A 22,258-nucleotide genomic window follows, 5' to 3' on the forward strand; every position below is an offset into this window, starting at 1 on the left:
GCCACCTTCCAGAGTTGTAAAGATGCACAAAAAAGACTTCCCAACTGAAGAGGCAAAAACCATGAACCATTCCTTTAGCCCTATCATAGTCACCTTTTGCATGGGGGTTCTGGGGATTCAACTCAGGTCCTTTTGCACGGGGGTTCTGAGGATAGAACCCAGGTCCTCATGCTGTGTAGCGTACAGCAACCAGGCCACCACCTGAGACACTCCCCCAGCCTCAAGCACTAGTTTCTGATGGTGACCATGATGCAGCTGGCTTGGGAAAGGATTTGAACTTCATTCTAAACATTATTAACGGATTAATAAAAACACTTCTATTTGTTCCCTCACTGGTCAGAGACTTCCTTGTATTTGATAAAGCTAAAATAAATTCACACAAAAAATAGAAATCTAAAATTAAATATTTAATTAGAACTCTGATTTGCTTTAAAGATAGGTGGCATTACACAGGTTATGTTACACTCTCTTTATAATTTTTTTTTGACAAAAAGAGAATACTGTTCATTTTAACAGGCCGCTTTAATATTAATACAGTGTCGAATAGGGTTGGAACTGAAAATCAGCTAGAGAGGGTAATGTTACATTATCGGGAAAATTACAGTTTTGTATTGTAAAAACATTTATTTTTTTTAACAATTTACCTACATTAATCAAAAAATTACAGCATATTTAATAATTTTACAAATTCTTCATAAAAAATATATCTCTGTACAAAAAGGTCTTCCGCACCTACGTTGTGACAGCAGCGTGTGGAGGGGCAGGAGGGTGGGGCAGCGACAATGGGTGGTGTTCCTGATCATAATGCCAGCTTTCTTTTTCCCCCTTTTATAATAGCTTTTGTTGTTGTTGTTGTTGTTTACAAAATATTTTACAGAAGAAAAAAATTATTGCAGCTAGCCAGAAGGCAAGATGGGCAAAGACAAGCAACAGCTGAACAGCTTTGAAGCACATAACCTGACACACAGCGCGTCTCCTCACTGTGCTCTGGGCGCTTCAGGGAAAAGTCTTTTCATACCTCACTGAGGAAGGTGTTCCTGACTGCCCTGCTGGGTCTTCAATGCCTCTGAGACCTGGTGAAACATCACACACACACACACACACACACACACACACACACACACACACACACACACACACGGAGCCTAGGAAGGACTGAGCTGGGTGGACTCTCAACTGAGAGTGCCACTCAGTGTTGGTATGTTGGTTTTAAATACCTTGATGCAGACTGGTAGCCGTGGGTCAGTTTGCACACAACAGAAAAGGACACTGGTCTGATAGTGGTGGCTCCACGCATGTACGCATGCCCTGTCTGAATCAAGTCTTCTTAGTGAAACTGTCCAGCAAAGAGGCCAGGGGTGTGGGGACAGAGAGATGTTAGTTTAGACTTCAGAGTCAGCATTTTGCACCTAGTCTGAGTGACTCAAACTTAGATATGTACAATATATATATATATGTGTGTGTGTTTGTGTGTTTCTATATACATCTAATATTTATAGTAACCCTGTTCTCCCTTGCGCACTATGGTCCTCGGGCCTTCTGACATCTTCTGTTTTGTTTTGGCTCAGTGTGTGGTTAGGATTACACTCTTGTTGACATCATCTGAATAACGAACCTCTGTGGATACAGAGGAACCCCAAGGATATTTGTTGGCTTGGCCAGAGGAACCTATGCCAACACCCCTTCCTGGGACATGGACTCCTGCAATATGGAGCCCAATGGACACTGTGTCACCAGAAAGAGGTCAGGAACCCTGATACACAACAGAGAGTCCTTGCAAGAAGAGCAGGCTGAGGGAGCCCAGTGGGGCCTCTGGGATGCTGAGAATGCAGTATGTCCAAAGCAGCAAGCAGATACCCCTGTGGGCTCCTTTACCCTCTGCACTCTGGGAAGTCCTGCATTTAAACATCGTGTAGATAGACAGATCCATCTGTCTTAAAGCTAGGCATGGATGTAATCACCAAGGCAAACAGAACATCAGCATGACATCCTGACCCACGTATCAGTGCAAATCTGGGATGTGCAAAGGGGAGGAATTTTTACCATGTGGACTGTGCATGAAACATCAAATAATAAAATAAGCATCATCTTTCCAAAAATACTTTTATCAAACAAATATAAATAAAAATAAACATGATCTTCTCTAAATTTCTTACAGACATTTCTCTGGCCTTGCTGTCTCTACAGGCCATTTATTTTATCCTTGTTGGCCATGCCACCTATCTTATTTATATCATAATAGTCTATCATAAGGAATTTTGTGTGTGAAAAACCACTACAATAATTTTTTTTTGCAAGAAAGGCAAATCCATAAAAGCAATCATCATGAGGGTGTGCAAACAGCACCTGCCCTTCCGATTCTGATTTTGACTTTGATTCCCCTTTGATTCCTCTGAGCTTGGGTGTGGCTGGGAGATAGACTTTCAGTGCCATGTGGGAGGGTGATGTTACAGAACAGAGAAAGAAAACAACAGAAGGAAGACTGCTCTGTGAACTGAGACCCACGAGTTCATAAGCTAACCCAAAATAAATTACTATTCACATCTGTACATGGAAAACAGACATTGCTACAGACCCCGGTTAGTTATTAGTGTAGTGAAGACAATAGTTGCACGCATGTGAAGGTGTGAAAACAAGGGAACTAAAAGGCTTGATTTCAACTACCAGAAGTAGGCAATGAATTTGACATATAAATGTGGCTAATAGCAGTGATAATAAAATAACTTCTGCAAGTACCAGTACTATCTCCTTTTCAACACCTGTTCCACATCTGGGGATACTTTTTACCTTACACCTCTAACTTGACTCATGGTGGCATTTTTGCTTGACAGTACAATATGAGAAAATGCTTATGTACAATGTATATAAACCCTGTGTAAATAGTTTGTTTAAAAATCAGACTCAGTCGTTTTTAACACACTAGTGCAAAATGTTGAGTGTCAAAAATTTCTGGGATGGAACAGCTCTGGCTGTGAGATCTGCAAACATCCCTAGTGGTTGATGGATGCCCAAGGGGGCCTGAAGATCCTCAGAGCTCATGTCTCAGGCAGGGCAGAGTGAAGCAAGTATACCTGTGTGCGTTTTCCAGAAGCTGTTTTCTTCAGGAAGGCTTTTCTTTTGAAGAGAATTCATGTCCAATGAATAGGGTTAAAAAGAAAAGGGAAAAAAACCACACAAAACACATATCAAGTTGCTACCGTTTTGTCGCTGCACCTGAAGGATGTATCCATGTGCTCAGAAGACTACATCCAAAGGCATCCTGGCCACACAGAGACACAGAAGTCAGAGGCATGAAGTACCACCTGTCTCTAGGACTCTGAAGTCTTCCTTGCCCTCGCCATTGTCGGTGTCTTGGTTTCTGGTGGATGCAGCAACAAGGCTTTTATAATCCAGATGAAGATGTATTTGCAATTTGATCCTCAGAAGACTTGATCGTGACCGAGAAGAAATTCCCACTGCGTTATGCCAGCAGACGATGGCCAAGGTTGCTGCAGCAAGGCAAGAGTAGAAGGGAGGGTGGTATATGGCACCAAAGGATTTTACTGCTTGTCCATCAGAGGTATGGCTATGGATAGGTCCTAGGGGGCACTGAGGGCTATACCACTGTACACACTGTGTTCAGAGTCGTGTCAAACCTCACAGCCTTGGCCTCTGTGGGCTTTAAGTTTGTATCATACATGGGGTTTTCAAATGAAGCTTGTCCATTACTGTTTTCATGGCCAGCATAGCCATTGTATTGAACTTTTGGTCTTGTTCTGAAGAGAAAAGAGAGTACACAGTCAGACCCTTAATGGCAGTAGCACAGGCTGGTATCCCAGCCTCCATTCAGTCTACATGCTTTCTCAGCAGGAAGTATTCCTGTAAGGTTATGGACAGAGTGGGACATAGCTACTTCGCCACAGTTGATGCTTTAAAAATTGGTAGTTGCGCACTGAATAAAGGTTTGAGGAACTGTGAAGATGTCAAAGGCAGCAGGCAGGGAACTTTTTGGTCTGGAAAACCTTCTTTTGCCAGTAGGCAGCATGGACTTGGTGAAGTCACCAATCTTCGCCACAGTGAGATCAATGATCACCCTGTGCATTGAGGGAATCTCAAAGCCATGTCAATGCCAAATACATTCATCACCATTATCAGCACTCACTGAATTCTGGTCACTTTTACAATGTAATATTTTTTTCTGTGGGTCAAAAATAAGCCAATTTGGGGCCGGGGAGATGGAAGTTAAAAGATCTAGGTTTTGAGGATCCAGATTTGGTTCCCAGCACCTACATGTCAGCCTATACCTGCTTATAACTTCAGTTCCAAGAGATTTAGTTCCCTCTCCTGGACTCCATGGGTACTGCATACACATGGTTCACATGCATGCACACAGGCAAACACACATACATAAAACAAAAATACACATTTAAAAAGAGCTCATTTTTTGAAATAAAGTTCACTATTAAAACATGTTTATAATTTGTGGTGAAAGGAAGCGCTGTACTTACAGTCCATGCTTAAAGGAGAGGTTTAGAGTAAACAGTGTAAACATGGGGATAACATAATTGCTCACAAGCATGGGACCGATCTTCAAATCCTCACATAAAAAGCAGATGCTGTAATCCCAGCACTGAGGAGAGACAGGTGGATTCCTGGAGCTCGTTGGCTTACAGCCATCCTAGCCAAATTGGTGAGCTCCAAGTTCACTGAGCTATTATTGTGCCTTAAAAAAAAAGTGAAGAGCTACAGAAGATGAGGCCTAATGTAGACCTCTGGCCTGCACAGAGATGCACGTATGCATGTGCACGTGTATGTGCACATCAACTAAAAGAAGGTATATATAATACCTCTGTAGCCCCAGATACACTACGCAAGAAATCTATCCCAATTTAGGCAGGTTGAATCAGGACCATGGGCTCTGGCTAACTATCTCTTCTCCTTTATTATTACTTTTTTCTTTTTGTTTTTTGTTTGTTTGTTTGTTTTGAGTCTAGGTTACTCTGTGTAGCCTTGGCTGTCCTGGACTCACTTTGTAGACGAGGCTGGCCTTGAACTCAGAGATCCACCAGCCTCTGCCTCCTTGAGTGCTGGGATTACAGGTGCCGCCACCACACCCAGCTTTTTATTAACTTATTCACTCATACATTACCTTCCTGACCAATTTCCCCTCCTTCCTCTCCTCCTAGTCTATACCTTTTCCCTGTTACCTATCCATGTCTCCTCTATTGCTTTCAGAAAAGAGCAGGTCTCTAATGGTTAGCAATCAAATGTGGCACGTAACATTGCAGTAAGGCCAAGCACCTCCCCTCATATTAAGGTTGGACAAGGCAACCCAGTAGAAGGGCAAGGGTCCCAGAAGTAGACAAAAGTGTCAAAAAAACAGCCCTACTTGCTCTATTAGAAGCCCCATAAAAACACCAACCTATACAACCATAACATGTATGCAGAGGGCCTAGGTTATACCCATGCAGGCTTCCTATTTGTCAGCTCCATCTCAGTAAGCCCCTGTGAGTTCAGGTTTGTTGATTTTGTGGGATTTCTTGTGGTGTCCTTGACCCTTTCTAAGTCCTTCAATCCTTTCTCCACTCTTCAGCAGGATTCCCTGAGCGATGGCTAATGCATGGCTGTGTCTCTGTATCTGGAGAACCTGTTCTGAATAGGAATGAAGGAAAAGGACTCTAGCCTGTTGCAACTTTGAGGTATCTGTGAAGCAATGCCCACCTGTTTAATCAAGGAATGTCTGTCTGCTGGAGCTCAAAGATGGGGAAGAGAACCCAAAAGCCTTCGTGCTCAGAGCAAGAACTCAGAAGAAAGTTATCTAGTGAGGGGCCAGGATGCTGGTTCTCTGTGTCCTTTCTTTTTTTTTTTTCAGAAATATTTTTTTCCTTAAATGACCAGGAAATAGAGAGCAAGAGAGAACAGATCCTGTGGAACTGCTCATCACAGTGGCCTTGCTGTATCCCATGTTAGCCTGAGAGGAAAACCTGGCTTCTCTCTCTCTTTACCGTGCACCCCTCACAGCTTGTCTGGTGTGAGGTGAGGGATCCATCAGGGACATCAAAGGCTCCACTCACTGGGGAAGGCAGTGGTCCATTGCTAGCTGGTTGTCTAGTTGGTGACTCAGTGTGGGAGACATTCTTCACATCACTTCATGGAACTACCTGACCATTGAGACTTGCTTGGAAGCTCCTGGGTTTACAGTCAGATTCTGGAATGTTCTAAATATACCCATGCTACCCTGTCTTGGACTTCAGATATAATAAGAACTCATTGAACTCATTGATGGATATAGATGGATGTACAATATTGTCATTGTCAAAGACATTTGATAGCCTGAGGCCTGGCTATCTGACACACAGGGAATTGTGCAGCTGGTCTCAGGGCTGAGAGAGGAATAGAAGCTTGCAATACCCCTAACAGGGTCAAAAGGTAAGTAAGCATTCTAACAGGCTAGACCTGTTCTTGTGGTAAGGTCACTAGGTGGGTGAAAAGGAATTTAGAGAGATTATGAATCCTTGCAGTTGCTGACAACACTGAAGGAATTCCACAGCAAGACACATTTTAATTTCTGCCTCTTTAAAAGAAAAGTATTTCCTGCCATAGTACTGTGGGACACATGGCAGTTTCAAAATCAGCAGAAAGAAAGGTTAAGTCTCCAGGATTGTTGCCTAGGATAGTATTTTATTCTTCAAAATAAACAATAACAATATAGTTGCATGTCTGTGGGGAGTAGGGGAAGCCGTTTGCACATTGGTATTGTTTGATGTGGGCACAGACCTATGAAGGACCCATGGACTTAGACGCAGAAGCACCAGAGAGTCCCAGCCTTCCCCTTAGGGGTGATGCTTAGAGGGATAGCAAAACCTTCCTTTGGTTCAAGTGTGAATGTTCACAGTGTGTGCAAAATCCAGTAGCTTCCTCCTCTAGGATGACTGCAACCTGAGATCTCTCCCAGACAGAGACCTCCTATCAAGATGAGCTAGCCCAGCCCTTCATGCTGTGTGTGATAAATATGCAGAGGGTCTTAGTTATTGCATGGATGGTGCTGTTCCAGCTGAGCATGCCTGGCCCAGCTTTTCTGTGCAGGTATCTTCATATCTGCTCTTTCTTCATCCCCTTACCCCGAGTGAGGGTGCCAGGACCAAGCCATGCAGAAAGCGGCAAATATCTGGGATTTCTTTCCTAGAGTTGTGTTTTTAAAGCAAGAGCAATGAAAGCCACAGGTAAGCAAGACATAGCTACAAACTATGCATAGCCTTAGGACCTCATATTTTCTTAAGTGTAAGGCAGTATACATTTAAAGAAGTTCATTGCGTATACAAAGATTAAGTAGAAACTCATGCATTATGTAAACAAAACTGTGATGCACTTAAGGACTAACTGGTTTTGGGGGGCCATAGCTGTGCTATTCGTATAAAGTGCTACTACTCAGAAACCTCAAATAGAACATTGGAGTGACTTGGCATTGAAAAAGTTTCTCTTGAAATACATAATCCACACAGAGAAAATATACATGAAGACTTTGGGTTCCTCACAACCAGTGTTCACTTGTTCATTTCGGACAGGGTCTCACGAAGTCCAGGCTAAACTTAAACTCTCTATGTAGTTGAAGCTGACATTGAACTGCTGGTCTACCTGCTTTCACATCCAAATGCTGGGATTACAGGCATGCAGTGAGTAAGGTAGGATTCAGGGTCTTGTGCATCTTACACAAGTGCTCCATCAATGTAGGTATATACCTCGCCTACCTACAATTTTTTTAGTTGTGTGCAAGCACACTAACCCCAAAGAAAGGAACCCATCTATTCAAGTTTTGTCAGAACCCCTAAATTTTGAAAATTTTCCATTAATAAGGATTTTCAGGTTAGTAGATGTCAGTGCCTCTTTCTTAGGGATGGGGAGCAGGCACAGGTAACTACCCAGATGGAGTAAGAACTACTTTGCTAATTTGCTGAAGGAAGAAGGTTGTCAACAATATATAAATCTGTTTGATTCATAGAAGTGAAAGGGCTACAGAAACCCTCTCCCCTCTTATTTTTCCTCTCGAGCTGGAAAGATGCAACTCTGTCACAGCTCTAATATCTTGACAGTTGGCTACCAGTATATGCTTTTTATTAGACCCGTCATTCAGCCCTTTTAAGCTAATTACTTAGGTGTGCCTGAATGAAATCAAACAACAAAAACAGAACAAAATAAAAATCATCAACAGAAACCCCCAGAGACTATGCATTCATATATAAGGAAGCAGTCTGCAACAACTGTTTGGCAGTATAAAACATGTGCATTGCTCTAACCAAAACACCACACCAAGAACACTTGGAGGCCACACACAGCTCTGCAGTACCTGTGTTTGTAGAGGTAAAATGCGAACCCTGACAAAATTAGAGCAAAGAAGGGAACGAGAATCGCAGCTGCCACGGAGCCGCTGCTGGTGCCCTGGTAATGATTTGAAGAATCTACATCAGAATTAGAAGGATCTAGAAGACAAAAAAGAATTTGTATATTTCTTAGTCAAAGGAGTGTCTGTTATTTATATGTTTAAGAAATAAACACAAGAATAAGACTCTCTATCCCATGGCAAAGCAACCCAGTCTTCTTTCCCGGAGATTGCTCATCGAACTTGCTCTCAGTGGAGGTATGCAAATGGAATCCTCGAAATTTCTCAATTAGCCTCATGGCTCACAGGTGATCCTTACTATATCAATCATCAGGACTTTTATTATTTTCTAATGCTTGACTGATATTTCATTGTACCAATGTATGTACCACATTTTTTTTTCTTATGCCTTAGTTGGACTTTTGAAATTTCCACTTGAGTGATGATAAAAAGTGATTCCAGAAGCACCTGGGACATATGTGTAGGAGCATGCTTCCAGTTCTTTTGGCAAGTAGGGGAACCATTCTCTCTCTGTGTCACTCTGTGTCTGATTTTGATGAGCTGCATGTTGCTTTCACAGCAGTTATACAGCTGAATGTTCTTCTGGCAGAATCTGAACTCCAGGCTCTCTGCCTCTTTGTCTATGCTGATTTTAGGTTTGTATCCTAGCTATGGTAGTGCCTGAAAAGTAGTGTCTCCATAGAGCTGTAATTTCTATTTCCCTGGTGACTAATCTTCTCAGGGATAGTTCTTGTCAACTATCAGCTTGATGATACATACAATGACCTGTCAGACAAGCCTCTAGGGATGCCTGTGGGGGATTATCCTGATTGATCTACCCAAAATGGGTGGTAGCATAATACTGTGGCTGGGATCTTGGACTGTATAGGTAAAAAAGGGGACCTGAGCAGGAATCTATTACTCTTCTGTTTTCTGATTGTGAGTCCAGTTCCCACAAACTTCTGCTTCACTTCCTGCCATGATAGACTGTAAATTGAATTGTGAGCCAGAATCGAGTCTTTCTTCCTTAAGCTACTACTGCCAGAATATCTCACCCCAGTAACTGGAAAAGAAACTAACACACAATATCCTACATCTATTTGTTGGTCTTGTTATCTATTTGCATATAATCTGGGAAACTTATACTCAACTCCCTTCCTATGCTGTTGGCTTGGTCATTAGCTTCTGTGATATGGAGCCCTCTGTGCATTCTACATACAAACAAATGCTCAGATTTATCATGTTCACAGATTTCTTCTCAATTTGTGTGTACTGGGAATTCATTCATTTTCCCCGTGGGAACCAGTTAATGCTAAGTTTCCTGTGGATGTTTCCATATAAGTAATTTTTCAGATTAACTTGACTTCAGTGTCCATTCAACCATAATCACCTTTTTTTGACTTATCTGATGGCTGTAGGAAATTAGGAGGTCATTATTTTCATCTATGTTTTAAAAGTTTTTTTTTTTAAATCTAGCATTCTTAAATGAACATTGGCCACTGGGACATCACTAAAACATTGGCATTTCTAATTAGCTGAAAGGGAGACTCACTTGGGATCCAAATTATTTTCTAAATCAAACTGTTTTGTTTTTTTCTGACAATAAGGTCACCATCCCAGGAAAATAAAGATGTCTTGTTAACAACAGAATGGAGTAATATGAAGAAGACATGCTCCAGTCAATGAGAGCTTCCATCACTCACTGTATGATTAAACCCTGACATCCCCATGGTCTCTGAAGCAGCTCACTGGCATGTGTGGCCACTGCTGACACTCAAGTTCTTCTGCTTAGGAGACAAAATTTGGGATGGTGGAGAGAGAATGTTTTATAATGGCTTGTCCTCACTGATTATTTTTGTCAGTAACCTATAGGTTGGCGTCCTCTTTCTTTCAGGACCCCTGGGTATCTGGATAGCAGTCCTGTGAATGTAACCTCAATGGCAGTCACCAGTGTCTGTGATCAAAGCCTGCATGGCAGTATTCTTCTCCACAGAAATCCATGTGGTGATGACAGTGTGCAAGTACGTAAAGCAGTTTATGCCATTCAGGAAAAAAATACATTGCTAATCTCATTTCACAAATGTTTCAGCTTTCTCGTTGGTGGACACAAATAAAGGTCTCTGTGTGAACAGTGCTCAGAGTATACAAAGCAAGCACTGTTTCTAGTCTAACCCAGTGAGTCATTCTGAAGTTGGGGAGGTAGGAGGAAGGTAGGTGTAATGTGGGAGAAGGGATGAACGCTATACATTGTATGAAAATCTCAAAGAATTAATAAAAATACTATTTTTAAATCCCTGTTGGTACTTCCGTTACTTCCACTAATCTCTTGAGTCATCTTTCCAGTTTATTTTCAGTAGGATCATTTAAAGGCCCTTGATATTTTCTTTAAACAAACAAAAATAGGTAAGTTTACCTTGTCTCTCCAGCTTGAACTTCCCAAAGTCTTTTCCATGTATATCGCCCTGAAAGGAGAATCCTCCTCTCTCAAGTCCTGAGGACACCTGGTATGCAAGGCATAAAAGAAGAGGCAGAAACTTAGCTGTCCCCCACACATCGCTACTAACACTCATTCTACAAAATCACATGACAATGACCTTCCATACTGGGGAACACGGTGCATTATTGGGGAATCAATTTGATGAACTTCAGCCTGGAGAGCATCACGTGAGGCTGTTTGACTTTGTCTGCAGAGGGTGACCAGGAAAACAACAAATGACTAACTGCAGAGAGAGACACTGAGTGAACATGCCAGCTTATTCTCTTCAGAGATCCTGATTCCTTGGAGCCTTCCGCGAACTTTCTAGGTGGTCTTCAAATCTCCGAATACCCACAGTGCTGAGAGCTGTGGTATTAGCAGAGCATAGCCTAGACTGAAGAATCTATTTTCTTTCAGCAGCAACGATCCCCTAACTCTGGGACAACTTATTTCTCATCTCGGACATTTGGTTGTATCACATGATGTGGTACGGTGGCCAGCTATAGATACATGGAGATGACCATGCTGCTTCAGGGGTCCCTTCTGAGTTACTAAGAGATGGACAGTGTCCCCCCTACCCATAATTCTCAGCAGCTCACGAACCTCTCTGCGCAGACCTGAAAGTGGGAGGAACATGGGAAGAACTTCATAAAGCACTTACGTAACCATCAAGTCCCCAGTTGTCATTTTCGAACTTGCCTACAAAAATATCTGCTGGGCCTTTTATATGAAAGGCTTTCAGAAGCAGGTGGGCCTCTTCCTTCTTGTAGACCCCTGAAAGAAGTCACAGTCGTCAGTCCTACACTGAGGAAGTCAGTGCCGATGACTGGGCCACTCAATAAGGAACAGGCATGGTGGGAAATCATGGTCACAAACAGCAGAACATTTAAACACAAGCTTTACTTTGAAAATTGAACCTCAGTATTTTACCTCTGTGAGTTTGGGGGGTTCACTACTTACTGAAGTCCTTGAGTCTTTGTCAAACATATAGCACAGTCCACTAACTCGCTACCCAACAACAAAACCTTAATATGAACTCAAACCTGTGCATTTTCCTTCATATTTTCTTTTCTCTACACACCCTTAATTTTATAAGCAAACAGACCAAAACTCTAATTCAAAACACAGTTCTAATTCAAACCTCTAGTTCACAACCTTCTAGAGATGGCTTGCCCTGTTCATAGGAAAAACATCACGGTAAGGGGATTTTGAGGAGAGCACAGAGAGGCTGGCAGAGGAACCAAGTGTCTGTACCTGTCAGCTATAGATACATGGAGATGACCATGCTGCTGAGAGATGTGACTGAAAGATGCCTTGTGCTGGCAAGTGTGGAATAAACAAACAATAAACATTAGCCAAATGGTGCTGAACCTGTCACATCCCACAGGCAGAGAAGCTATGGGTCTAGGAGCCGTGATGCATAAAGTGAACAGTGAACAGCGAAGGCACTAATTCATTATCAGTCCATCAAAGAAGCGTCCCATGAGTGAGTTCCACCAGCAGACACCCAAGTGGGAGGGACCCTTCTGCCAGTGGACAAGAGACCACGTGATCCCAGCTCTGGGAAGCACCTTTCCTACCACAGGCAATGCTGTGATCTTTTTTCATGCAGTCAACCTCCAAAACTTTGAACTTGGACCCCAGTTCTAAAAGCTGCAGGGAGAGATATCAAATCTGTCTTCATGACATTTTTCATGGTTTTAAAAAAAGCAAGAAGAACGAAAAATGTCACATATCCAGCAAGTGCTCCATAGAGAGGACCTCCTTCCCTCCTCCCTCTAATCATTCCCTTTCAGATGTCTCACAGTGGGAAGCCTGGGGGTCCCTGGATTCAAACACCTCCCAGGGCCAGGCCATTGAACTCCCAACACTAGTCTGTGGGGAGAGAAGGCTTTAATCCTACTGGATTGTATTCTCTCTCCCATTTCCCTCTCTTTCTGTCTCTCTGTCTCTGTCTCTCTGTTTCTCTGTCTCTCTCTTTGTGTGTGTGTACAGGAGAGCCTACTGGTCCATGCTCAAATGCAGGCTAGTAGTTGATGTTGGGTATATATCCCTCTATTAACTTGATTCTGAGACATGGCCTTTCACTTAACTCAGGACTCAACATTTTACCTAGTCTCGATGCTAGCAAGTCCTGGGGAATCCCCCAATCTATAACTTCCAATGTTAGGGTTACAGACATAAGCAACCACACAGAGAGTCACCTTGAGTTCTGGGTATGTAAACTTAGATCCTGATGGTGGACAGTAAAAGGTTTGCCCACTGAGCCAGCTCCCCAGCCCCATACTGGAGAACTTCATTGAAGAAAAAAAAAAAAAAAAAAAAAAAAAAAATACCAAGTTCCCAATTCTCTGAGGAGGAAGAATAAGGAATTTAAATATTTAAAATTTCCACGTGGGCTGGGTGTAGTGGTATACTCGCAACAGTAGGGAGGCAGGGGTCTGGCAACAGGGTGAGTTCCCAGTCAGGCATAGAGACCTTATCTCAAAAAAGCCAAAAAAAAAAAAACCCTTCATTTCTTTCATTTATGATGTATTTTAGAAACTCATTAAGACTGACTGGACATATCTCCTCACTCAACACAATCTTAAGCGCTTTAAGGAGTTAATTGGGGACAATAATGTGTCCTTGTAAGAGAAGGGTAATAAAAATAATGCTAGAAGCCAGATGTGGTGGTTCATAGCCATAATCCCTACACAGGGGAGCCCGGGTACAAAGACCCTGCAAGTTTGAGGCTAGCCTGGTCTACATAATGATTCCTGTGTTATCCATGGCAACATATCAAAGTCCATCCTACAAAAAAGTGGTTCTGCCCTTATGGGTTTCCAGTCGAAGCTTGGTTCTGCCAGCTGTTCACCAGGACCCGTGTGGAAGTCATTTGATTTTCCTCAGACTGACTATCTGACCGAGTCTCTCTTATCCTTCTCTCTCTCTCTCTTTTCTTAGAAGAACATACAATAAAGTTCTTACACCACAGCATCCATGTAAGAAGCCCACAATACTTCAAGGAAGTCCCCGAGCGTTGAAGTTTGCCTGACACTTACACCAGAGCTTGCTCTGTTATTCAGGCCTCATATTAACCTTTGGGCGACAAAACTCATAAGGGCCGTGCGAGTCAAGAATCAAGACAGCAAAACAACTCAACCCCGAGCCACAGAGTTCAGCATACGAATGGGGGTTCTTAATTTAATATGTCACGCATGTAATTTTGAGAAAGAAAAAAAAAAAAGAAAGAAAAAAGGCCCATTCCCACATCAGCTGCATAATCCTTGGAAAGAAGAACTGACAGGAACAGACCACAGTCTCTGAGAACCGCAGTAACATTCGATGTAGGCAAAGCCAGTAACATCTAAGAATATGAGCTTGAGGCCCTCTCCAAGGAGGTGTCAGGCCACATACCTGTCAGCTCCAGCTGCACCTGTGACGCTGTGGTGAAGGTCGCATTCACCTTGCTGCTGGTTGCGTTGAACCAGTCCACAGTGAGAGTAGCTGGCTGTCTCTTTCCTAAATATTCATAATATCCCTTCCATACTGAGCGGATGAAAAATACATCGGAAGGAACTGTTGGTGGAAGCAGGGAAAGATCGGCATTATGGCAGGCACAGGCATGGAATCTGGGCAAGTTTTAAACACAAGGAGACTTAAGACACAAGGCCTCAGTAAGAAAACACAGCTAAGGACAGCATAAAGCCGAGGGTAAGTTTGAGTACTGTGCTTTGATTGTGTGCAAAGCACAAAAGAAACAGGGAGGCCGAGTCTGTGGCAGGTGGGGAGGCTCTCACTGCTCTCTGGGAAGTCATTTAGAAGCATGGGTGTGCTGGAACTGATGGACGTGCCAGGTACAGAGGGCTCAGTGACTTGGTTCTCCCAGCCCTGCATTAGTTTTAGCCAGTAAGAGATACACTCGACCGACCCCTGACCACGGCTGCTAAACCACTGGCCTCCAGAGTTACTCTTTGACAGCCATGGGAAATCTGTCAGGAGCGCCATTCCCAAGAAATTGTCCCTTTCCAGTATTTGATGGCCCCTGCCCTACGAAGACAGAAAGCATACCCATAGTTTGTACTCTATCTACATTTCTATGGGAAATATAGTCTAACAGTAATTTGAAAGGCAGACATGACAATCTCACCTGTCACTTTTATGTATGTTGCTTAAATGCAGACAACAAAAGAGACAGGGAGTCTTTAATACAAAATTCCTCTGCCACAGGAATATGCATAAAGGGAATTGAGATCTTTCTTTAGGTTTCAGTGTTTATTACACATATTAACTTTGATTTTCATGGCTTCCTGGCAACAGTCATGCATAAACTCCTGCCTTCCTGATGATATTAATACAAAACTGAACAGTGTAATAACAGCCTGTAAGTTCCCACTGATGTCAGGACAGAGGCTCTCAGCGCTCTTCACCTTACAACAGGTCTCTAGTATTTAATTAGGGAAAATCACCTGTAGGCAGCATGGGTCTCCGCAATGGTGGGGTTTTGGGGAGAAATATTTATTTCTCTGTAAATATATAACCTTTAGCAAATTTAATGATGTGACAGGTGATGATGATGTCACAGGCACACAAATGCTTACATCCATGTTTGTCCTCTCACTCTAAGTGCCATCCTCCCACCTCACTCAACAGCCAAAACTTCAGAAACAAGACTAGCAAATTAATCATAATGGAAGAATCCAATCTGATAGTTGGCCTGTGGCTTGGGTACACCCAACTTACTGATAAAGATAAGAATGGAGTGAAGTTAAATTAATAAAAAGCTGATGTAACAGCACAAGCATTTAAGATGCCTATAAATAACCAACATTAAACATTTCTATTTATAAATGGTCTTAACAGAGACCCTCACTTTAACCAAAACCCACTAAGTACCTTACTTTATGTTACTTAAATCAGTCATCTCTAAAGCAAACATTTACCCCTTAGAATCTGCATGCTTAGCTGAAGACATTGTTATATGTGGTCCAACTATTGCCCTGACCCACCATGGTCTGAGCCTGACATGGTTGCTTCACCATGTGAGGACAGCCTGGCTGTGCAGAATTAGGAAGAACCTAGGGCTTAGGTCATATCTCAGTTTCAGAGTTGAGTTAGTCATCAGTCGTAGATCCAATGCTTTCATGTAAGGTCCTTCTAATGCCACTATCTATCTCACTGCTGGTTACATGCAAGATTAAGGCTAAGATTAGGTTGCTGAGCTACAGTATAATTGACCACTCTGTCCAACACCAGCTTTAAATTATCACTGCCCTTTGAGAGAGTAAAAGGCATACTGATGCTAATGTTTGTGCCCACAAAGGTGTTTGTAGAAATTTCAACATCTGTAACACAAAACTAGCAAATAAAAATCAGGGTTAAAAGCTACAATAATAAAAGCACATTATGTGTAGCTCTCCGGGAGTAAATGTTGCTTTGCAAAAGTGTTGGCTCTGTCATTGATTTATTAGTTATATTTAAGTAAGATAACTCAAAAGATCAAAGTGTATTTTTTTTCTTTTGTGTAGACTGGGAGAGTTCCCTACTCCTACTGGTGGTTTTTTTCCCCCTTCAACTGAGAATTGAAGGAGCCCGTAGCACTTTGAGCTATCAGACCTATAAACAGCCTTCCAGGTATATTCTGAAATAGTGTTTTGTATCCAAGAAACCAGGGCTAAAACATGAATTAGGAAAGTACTAGTCAAATAATTTTGTATATTTGCAAAGTTTTACTATTTCTGGTTAAAAGAAAAATCAATCATGGCTTAAAACAAAACATGAGGATACGCTTTGTTCATTCAAAGCACATTTAAATTTCTAACAGGATCCACTGTACAAATGGTTTCCAACTGTGATACCTTTCTTTGGAAACAACATGGCAGCTATTGAGTTTTCCACGTGACACATTTAGCACAGGCCCATATATGACGGCAGGCTAGAAGACAGAGGATTCCTGAATTATGGAGATACTAAGAAAAAAATAGGGCTCCACATTTGAACTGCTCAAATAATGACTTTTAAGCTGTCAAATGCCTTGTGTGTGCTAACTCCCTCAAGGAGGGGGATTGCAACCCTATTTATAAGGCTCTCCATCATATCACATGTGGGGTCAAAACGCCCAGTGTGTCTTCTAATGAAGCCCTGTCATCACATCAAAGGGTTCCTTTTTAATGTGGTGACATTCCACTAACCAGCCACTAGGGTGAAGGAAACAGAGATGTGCACAGGTGTGGTGCTTAACGGTGGACCAACAGATTCAGAAATTTAAATTCTAAAAGCCGTTTCAATGTGCAGGGCTGAGAACAAATCGGTTTGGCTGAAAGCTAGAACTCATCTGGTATACGAACCTGGAGTTTTAGTAACTGTTTCATTAACTTCTCTCACTCCTTTACCTACAAGTAAAAAGACAAATTATCATTTTCAAAAACATTTATTTTTCTGGAATCAGGTTGAAAAAAAAAATGTCAAATTGAAGTGATGCTCCTTTCTCTGGATTTTTAAAAATGTACAAAAGGTTGTATGCATGAACACTCTAGACCCAGGTATTTACAGCGGAATCTCCTTGTGTTTGTGGAAATGCTGAGCTTGGTGTTTGGCCCCATGTTTGTGCCTCTACTGTGGAGGTCTGCACTGAAAGTGCTACAATAGAGAGCCTTGCAAATGAGGGTGGCCAAGGGTGACGTCTTAACAGCCTCTGAATGGACACTGCCTCCGCCAACAGGAAATATCGCAAGGGAGGAAAATGTCATAATCCCTCATTTTCCTAATCCCACCAAATCTGCACATTTATAAGTTAATATTGAAGAATGTCCCCAGGACATTGTTGAATCTGGTCAAAGTCAGATTTCTAAGCCCTTAGCTCTTATAGCACTGTACTAAACTACAAGCTATTTTCTAATATTTGTTATCTCCTAGTTAAGATAAGGAGTGAGACTCTAACTTAGAATTGTGAATAAATGGGCTCCAGGTAGTTCTAGCTGAGTTGGGGTACCTAGCACTCTGAGATGTCTACACACATTGCTCAGCGATTGTCACATACGGTGTGCTGGGTCCGATGCTGGTGGCCTCTCTCATCAGATCCAGCCCAGACTTAACCCTCCCCTTAGTAAACCTATTCATTGGTGAATGATTAAAGGCACTGTTTCCATGCTAATTGTGCCTGCAATTTTAAGCAGGAAAACCAATATCAATAATAGAAAAACAGGTGTTTCACCACCCAACTGCATGTGGCCTTAAAAATAACACAGGTTATTTGACATATGCTCAGATTGCTGATGACGTTTATTGACTCATCTCATTTTAAAGAAATGCATTTTCTGACATCATAGTGTATATATTGTTCTCTTAACTCAGCATGTTTTTTTCTTTATCTGAGCAGCTTTCCTCTTTTAGCTCAAAATTCAGTTAGTAACAAAGTCTATGCATCCGTTTAGTTCTGCTCCTGAGTTAGACACTCACTGTGCACATATCCATGACACAGAGCCCGGGCGCTGTGGAACACTGTCAGCACTTCACTGATGGGACATCACAATGACACCTGAGGGTCTCCTGACCTGCACACTAGCCTGACCACCACAGAGGCAGCTCCCCCTTTGCTCTTTAGAACTGCACCTTACACCTCGACTAGGGACTTACTTTTACAAATAGGTGATTTTCCTGTCCATTTCATATCTGCTTTGCACGTCCTGTGTTCAGATCCACCGGCAAGGAAAAATCCCGGATGGCAGGTGTAGACTAAAGTGTAGCCAAAGGCTGGAAGATCGATGGCTCTCACATCTGCATGGGCTGGGGTCTCTGGCTGCCTGCAGGCGTGGGCTGAAAAGGCATTTACCCTATTAAAAAGCAATATGGTTTTCTGTTCCTTGTGAAACTACTACATTACATATGTCTATAGGAACTAACAGAGAAAACATCTACAAAAGGATATGGAGTTAGGGATTATAATATGTGAGAAATATGTACAAACACACAATACATGTATATGTACATATGTGCATATATATACATAGATGTGCATATATATATACATGTATAATTATGCATATAAATTTAGAGAACAGATCCTAGCTTTAATAAAAACAGAATACTTTGGTATGATATAAGAGACATAACGTATTAAGAGTCCTTAGTGCGGCTGGAGAGATGGCTCAGTGTTTAGGGTAACTTGCCACTATCCTAGATGACTTGAGTTTGTCCCCCAGCATGTCAGGTGGGTCACAACCGACTAGCACTCCAGCCTCAGGGGCCTGACACCTCCTCTAGCCTCTGTGCATGTGTGCACGCAGGTAGCACATGCTCATATACTCACGTATGAATGAAAAATGAAAATAAATCTTTAAAAACTCTTAATAACCACTCCAATAAGCTAATGTACACGGACCAGTACATACTCAGATAAGATGTTTGATCCTTGTCGAGTAACTTCAATGATATTTATTAACTAAATGAGTATTAAAATTTGATGTGTTTTAACAGTTTAGTTAAAAAAAATTGTAAGCTCTTATTTTTTTTTTTTAAATATCATTTGGGAAGAAATAAAGTTGGAATAATAATGGCCTACCATAAGTAACCTCATTTTGTAATGCTCACACAAGTCTTCAGTTGAGGATGAAAATAAAACAAGCTCACAGTTTTACAGTTGTGAATTTAGTTGCTTTAAGTATTATCAATAGTTGATATTTTAGCGAGTTTTCAATCTTTATTCCTGCATTATAGCAAGCTTCATGACATGCGTACGCATATCTGAGTATGTGGGTATATAACACACACTCAGTGCATGGCTTCTCCACATGGCTGGGTACTGCGGTAGATATGTTAGCCTTGCAGTAAGTGATGCCTGATTACTCTGACAAAGAGGTCCACAGTAAATCCTGCCTTGCCTGCCATTGCGATAACTTTTCAAAGCATTCAACTAATGCTTTTATGCTCAACAATAGCGTGGCACAGGGTTACCTAAGATAAGTGGTGGGTGATACGAATCGCTTAGCTAACATTCCTACATCACTTTCTTATTCTTATAATTGAATCACAAAGTAAAATTCCTTCTGCCCATCGCTGATCAGCTGTTACAACCTTCCCGTGACTCTCTAGCTACACCGCCATGCTGAGTGCATAGGCTCCTTGACTCAGTCAGTGGAGTATAAGCACGTGCTCAGGGGTCTTCTGCCAAACACTGCTGAGTTTGAAGTCTTCCCTTGTGTTGAGTTTCTGGCATTTGCCTCACAGCCCCTGGGAACCCAGTTCTCTGTCATCTGCTGACTCCTTCTACCTCCCCAGATGTTTCTGGGGTGTCAGATCTCGGGGCTGAAGTTTGTCATTACCACCCAGCCCTCAGCCTGGTTGGTTTGACTCATTGAGGAGTTGCAGGAGCATTTTGGGAAATGTACAGATTTAGAATTAGAGGATGATCTCCCATGCGTCTCTCATTTAGAGTCCCAATAGGATGCCTTCCCCTCTGTCCCAGTTTCCTGGTAAGTGAAGGCTTTTGTGGGACATGCCCCTTGGGCTAGTATGCAGATATAAGTGAGTATATACCATTTGATTCTTTCTGCTTCTGGGTTAACTCACTCATTATGATCATTTCTAGCTCAATCTACAAGTAGAACAATATGATAGGCAGATTTGGGCCCAGGGGTCCCGCTCAAACTAAGGCACGAGCCAAGGACAATACAGGAGGTAAACTTTAAACCCCTTCCCAGATCTAGCCAATGGTCAGAATATTCTCCACAGTTGAGTAGAGAGTGTGATACGACTTTCTCACATACTCTGGTGCCTCACATTTGACCATGTCCCCTGGAGGGGGAGACCTGGTGGCACTCAGAGGAAGGACAGCAAGTAGCCAAGAAGAGACTTGATACCCTATGAGCATATACAGGGGGAGGAGGTCCCCCTCAGGAACAGTCATAGGGGAGGGGAATAATGGGAAAATGGGGGGGGGGGGAATGGGAGGATACAAGGGATGGGATAAACATTGAGATGTAACAAGAATAAATTAATAAAAAAAAAGGAAAAAAAATAGAATTAGAGGATGAGAAATAAACAACCCCCACGTCTCTTTACAGCCTCCCCAGAAGCTGAGCGCTTCGCAGACACTTGGCAGCAGCTCTTGCAGCTGTGGACTTACGTATGCACTCTGTCTGGATCCCACTCCATGTTAGGTTTGCAAGGCAGGTCCGTGTGGTGGAGCCTTGGATGTGGTAACCCTTCCTGCATCTGAAGAACACAGTGCTTCCAACCTGAAGAGAAAAGTGACAGGTCTTCAGAGGAAGGACAGCACCCCAGAACCAGGGACAGTGTAACAGGGACCTTTGCTACTGAGCCTCTGTGGGGATCCTCACACCACTTCTAGATGCATGATGGAGCATCACACTCAAAAGAGACTAAGTGCTGAGTACCAGGAGGCTAAAGGGAAGGACCAGGATCAGGATCTGACAATCAACACAGTTGTTTATTTGGGTAGAGAGAGTATGTTTTAGCGTGGTGGCATATGGATGTAATTCAGAAGGCTGAGACAGGGTGAGCCTGGACTGAGTTTCAGGTCAGCTTGGGTTTAGATTGCAACCCTGTCTCAAACAACAAATACAAACAAATGTGTGCTTTCTCTCCATAATGTCAGAAGCCTCCCTCTTTTATTTATGCCTATTGGTTTATTTTCTCTCCCTTTGCTCCACATATACGAAACCACAGACAGCACAAGGGAGGGGGTGGAGGACTTGCTTTTGTTAAGACTATGGACTCGGGCTTCCTGCTGTGCCTTCCTGGGATCCACCAAAGCAGGATGGGTCCAGATCTGTGAACCATGTCAATGCCTGAACAACTCCCCATCCATCTCCCACTTCATCTGGAGACTTTGCTTGTGCCTTAGCTCTCTACTTCTCTCCTCCTGTCCTTCCACACAGGAGCCGTGTTCTTCAGGAGCCTTGCCCTGAACCAAAGTCACCAGCCACCCAGTCCTAGAGCTTCCCCTACATTCTTTCTCCTGCCCCTGGGAGTTTCCAGAAAGCCACATTTTTTAAAAAATAATGACCTATGGTGATGCTCTGGGTACACCCAATATGCATGACTCCCATACCTGGGATGTAAACACAGGCAAGACAGAGCAACAACTGCCAGGAGAAGGCTGTCTGTTGTGAAACAGCTCTGCCGGGCCCTGACGTGTCCACAGCATTCCTCGTGCACCAGGCAAGAGTCCACAGGTTTAAAAATCCATTTCTACGAATCTCAGAAGTTTTTAAACTGTTCTTTGTCTTCTCTGGAACACTAGCCTGAACCATTCTTTACCCGGCCCCTCCCCTCTGGGGGATTTTGGAAAAACTATATTCAAAACCATGAGAACCCAGCCAGCGTGTTGGCTGAGAGATGTGGTCAGGGTGTGCTCTGAGCACATGATACAGTAGAAGTGGGAATTTATAATCCATAAAAACAAATTTATTTAAAGTTCTCAC

The 22,258-nt window shown here is 42.6% G+C and overlaps 1 protein-coding gene across 1 annotated transcript in view; it reads right to left on the reverse strand.

Moving 5' to 3' along the window:
- Nucleotides 1-2,857: 2,857 nt before the first annotated feature.
- The window catches only part of Csmd1 (CUB and Sushi multiple domains 1), a 1,555,368-nt gene continuing 1,535,967 nt past the window's right edge, over nt 2,858-22,258 (reverse strand). Inside the window, exons 63-70 of the mRNA XM_051170014.1 lie at nt 20,938-21,049; nt 18,450-18,629; nt 17,162-17,206; nt 14,232-14,393; nt 11,494-11,606; nt 10,770-10,857; nt 8,324-8,456; nt 2,858-3,755 (exon numbers count right to left, since the gene is read on the reverse strand). Coding sequence (XP_051025971.1) covers nt 3,596-3,755; nt 8,324-8,456; nt 10,770-10,857; nt 11,494-11,606; nt 14,232-14,393; nt 17,162-17,206; nt 18,450-18,629; nt 20,938-21,049 — 993 coding nt within the window. The 3' untranslated portion in view covers nt 2,858-3,595. The remainder of the gene's footprint in view (nt 3,756-8,323; nt 8,457-10,769; nt 10,858-11,493; nt 11,607-14,231; nt 14,394-17,161; nt 17,207-18,449; nt 18,630-20,937; nt 21,050-22,258) is intronic.

The sequence above is a fragment of the Acomys russatus genome, chromosome 27, assembly GCF_903995435.1.
Source record: "Acomys russatus chromosome 27, mAcoRus1.1, whole genome shotgun sequence".
NCBI lineage: Eukaryota > Metazoa > Chordata > Mammalia > Rodentia > Muridae > Acomys > Acomys russatus.